Source organism: Anopheles stephensi, chromosome X (assembly GCF_013141755.1).
Source record: "Anopheles stephensi strain Indian chromosome X, UCI_ANSTEP_V1.0, whole genome shotgun sequence".
In the NCBI taxonomy this organism is placed as follows: Eukaryota; Metazoa; Arthropoda; class Insecta; order Diptera; family Culicidae; genus Anopheles; species Anopheles stephensi.
The window spans coordinates 13943434-13946714 of NC_050201.1; the positions used below are offsets into that span (position 1 = coordinate 13943434).

General features: G+C 46.0%; 1 protein-coding gene across 1 annotated transcript; it reads right to left on the reverse strand.

Moving 5' to 3' along the window:
• Nucleotides 1-201: 201 nt before the first annotated feature.
• On the reverse strand, nucleotides 202-2122 carry LOC118517715. The gene is made up of 3 exons (XM_036034527.1): nucleotides 1806-2122; nucleotides 1348-1723; nucleotides 202-484 (listed from the first exon to the last, which is right to left on the reverse strand). Exons 1-3 carry the CDS (start codon nucleotides 2116-2118, stop codon nucleotides 202-204), a joined length of 972 nt encoding a protein of 323 aa, XP_035890420.1. The 5' UTR covers nucleotides 2119-2122.
• Nucleotides 2123-3281: the final 1159 nt, after the last annotated feature.

Consider the following 3281-nt stretch of genomic DNA (forward strand, 5'->3'; position numbering starts at 1 on the left):
AAGGCCAAATGTAGTAGAAAACATGAGAGAATTACGCTAAGGAGATTTTGTATACGTGAAGACCTGCGGAAGAAACAAGTGGAATTGGGAACCGGCAATCGTAACCTTGAAATGTGGAAGTGTTATGTACCAGGTTAGGACTAGCGACCGACGTTTACTTCGTAGGCATATTAATCAGATGCGCAGACGCACAGCACGGTATCACGAATGTAACCATCCTGCACGACCCTTGGCGTTAGATATACTTCTAGACACTTGGAACGTTAAGCCAAGCACGTTACCGTTTTCATCATCTTCTATGTCGTCACCTGTGTCTAAATCTACATCGTCCACATCTTCACCGTCATGGTCATCGTCATCATCGTCGTCTGATTCGTCTTCAGTGTACACATCAAGCTCACCTACATCTGAAGAAGAATCTCCTATCCTGTTGACTACCTGTAATCCCACATACGCATCGGAAGACAACAACGAGGAAATACAGCTGGTACAAGAACCACGTCGATCTTGTAGAAATAAAAGACCTCCGCGATGGTTGAACCAGTACCAGCTATCTTAACAGGGGAAGATGTTATGAACAGGAAAAAAGCATATTGCGCGACATCGTTGCTCTGAGTCGTCTCTACGAGCGATAACATTCAGACGCTAGCTGTCATGAGATGCACGTGCTGCTACAGGGCGCAGCCATCGCGATCCTGTAGCAAGGAGCGAGTGAGGACTTCACAACGGGCGTGCGAACGGGTTGGGTGCGTGCGAGTGCGCTAAGGGCTCAGTACGTTTTAGTTTTAATATAATATGTGTTTTTATATTTGTACGACCGTGACTTTGTTTTATTTGTGTTCATCGGAAAGAACATAAAACTATATCTTCTCCTTCTGATGGTGGTGCCTTTCGGAAAACCACTGGTGATCGATCCTCTGTTCTGCCCTGTTGCGAGGACAGATGTCGGCTGCTTGGCCTTGCATCTCTTGAAGGTCGCCGTACCCTCTCCCAATCCTCAAATGATTTGCTTCATCTCGTGAGAGCCTTGATAATCGATCCAGGTTGGATCGATTACTATGCGCGACCTAACACTTACACTACCCTTTGCTGAACAGCTCCAAATCAAACCAAGCAGAAAGCGTCAGCTTGTAGTAATGTGCCCAAGAAGAACACGCAACAACACGCATCAATGTTCATCAACATCTACAAACAATGATTTATGTATTTTTATTAATTAACAAAACGTAAACAATTAAGAACTGATAGTTCGTTCGGAATTTAGGAATTAACTTGGAGCCCCGTCATTACTCGGCATCCTTTCCGGGTGTTGGTGGGCGCCGTTTCTGCAGCCCCGATGGTCCCGGCTCGGGAGATTTCGGCGACTTCTGTCTGCGACGGAAGCACGCCCAGAAGGAACTATCGTCATCATCGGACGAATCCGACGATGGGCCCGGGGGGTGAGGGCGTTTTACCCCTCTGTCACCGAAAATTACCGGTCTATCATCAAACGATACCCGACGCTTTTGCCTGGGTGTATTTGGCGGCCATTTTTCGGCCGGGGTGTCCTCATCACTAGAGCTTAACATCGATCTCGATAGCATGCCCAGAGTGCTATCCGAACGAGCAGGGCGCCTGGAATTCCATGATTGATCGAGCATCCAAGACAGCTCGTCATCAAGTGAATCGTACTCCGCCGTATCTTCTGCCGGAGCGTCGTCCATTTTCAGCGTGGAGTTGTCCTCTAGCGGGGCGCACCGTAAACGAGAGGAACGAAAGAACCGAATGACATTATTGCATCCTTCATCACTTCACGTTCCACTTACCAGTAGCCTCCATTTTTTCGTCCGCTTCCTCGGGCACCACGGGCACCACGGGCACGACGACCGTTGCCTGCAGCTCGTCGGGTGTATCCTCCCCCATTGAAATGTCCTCCAGGACGGCCGTGCGTTCCATTTGGACCGGATTTTCTATGTTTTTTATCGGCGAGGAGGTCCGTGCGTTCAGCTTCTCGAAAGGCTCCATTACGTAATATGGTTTCGATTCGGCGGGGCTCACCGTGTACGGCATACAATTTCCATGCCTACTACGATCTTTCGAAATGAACACTTCAAACAACCGCACGGCAAACGGTTCCATTTGACAGCTCGCATTGACATACCTTCAAACCGGTTCCGTTACAATGTAACTGCGCGACCAGGCAAAAAATATTCCGGCGCAAACGGATTACGCCTTTGTCGCCATGAGTTCTTCTTTTATGTCGCCATTTTGTTTTCTTTTTTCTTCCAGGGATAAATCCTTTTCCTTTGCGAAACGTTTCAAACATTTCAACACGGACTCCACTGGTTGTGTTACATGCACATTGTTGTCAAATGCTTGTGGGAAAACAATCCGTCCAGTGAAATAGTGAATTTTTCGTAATTAAGGGAAGGAAATGAATATCCGGAAAAAAATTTACCGGTAAATGTCAAACAGATAATTAGTTTCTTCTTTTTTTTCTTCTTTTAGGCCCACATTTCTTCGCACGCGGCATCACCGGTTGTAACGGTTCTCCGGTAGGTGATTCCTTCCCATGTTCCACCACATCCTGCACGTAAACACCGGCTGCATACAGGCCGCCTTAAACACTGGGGCTAATAGTCGCCTGCATTTGTGAAGAATCGTTGGCGCTAAACTAACTGCCTGCGTTTTGTTGAGCAGGATCCATCAATCTACGTCCGAAACAGTGGTTTGTTAGGCCTGAAAGAAGGAGAAAATGCTGTAAATGTTCTGGACGCTTACCATCTCCAGGAGTCGAACCGTACCATCATACCCTACCACACACAAGATCCAATTGAGCAGGCTGATTCACAAGAAATCACTAAATATTTTCATTACCTGAACGGATTTTACCTCGTGATCGCATCAATTTTGAATTCGTGTATATACGTCCATGTTTGAATTCTCCACATGGCTGTGCTTCTGATGTTTCACATTGTTTTGTTATTATTTTTCTAACCAACGCTGAAAATCAATAAACTTTGCTTTATAATAATGAACATTAATTTTCACACCACTTTTGTGTGCAACGACTTCCCAATTACATAAAAACCGAAATTTGAATGATTTTCGACTACGGGATTCGCTATCAATTTTTTTGTGTCATTCGCTAATCGTACATGCGAATCGCTATCGATGGCCGCAGATATCTTAAACGTTTGCGCGAACCGATAAGATATGCTCGCCGTATGCTATCTATCGGTGAATCCTGTAAAGGGGCGATGTAGATCAAGGTATATGGATATATACATACCTTGGCGTAG

Coding starts and splice junctions, on each gene's coding strand:
- LOC118517715 (XM_036034527.1), bottom strand. CDS start 2,118: ATGGAACCGTTTGCCGTGCGGTTGTTTGAAGTGTTCATTTCGAAAGAT. Junction 1,724..1,805: donor CGAAAAAATGGAGGCTACTG/GTAAGTGGAACG, acceptor GCGCCCCGCTAG/AGGACAACTCCACGCTGAAA. Junction 485..1,347: donor AAGTCGCCGAAATCTCCCGA/GCCGGGACCATC, acceptor TTCTTGTACCAG/CTGTATTTCCTCGTTGTTGT.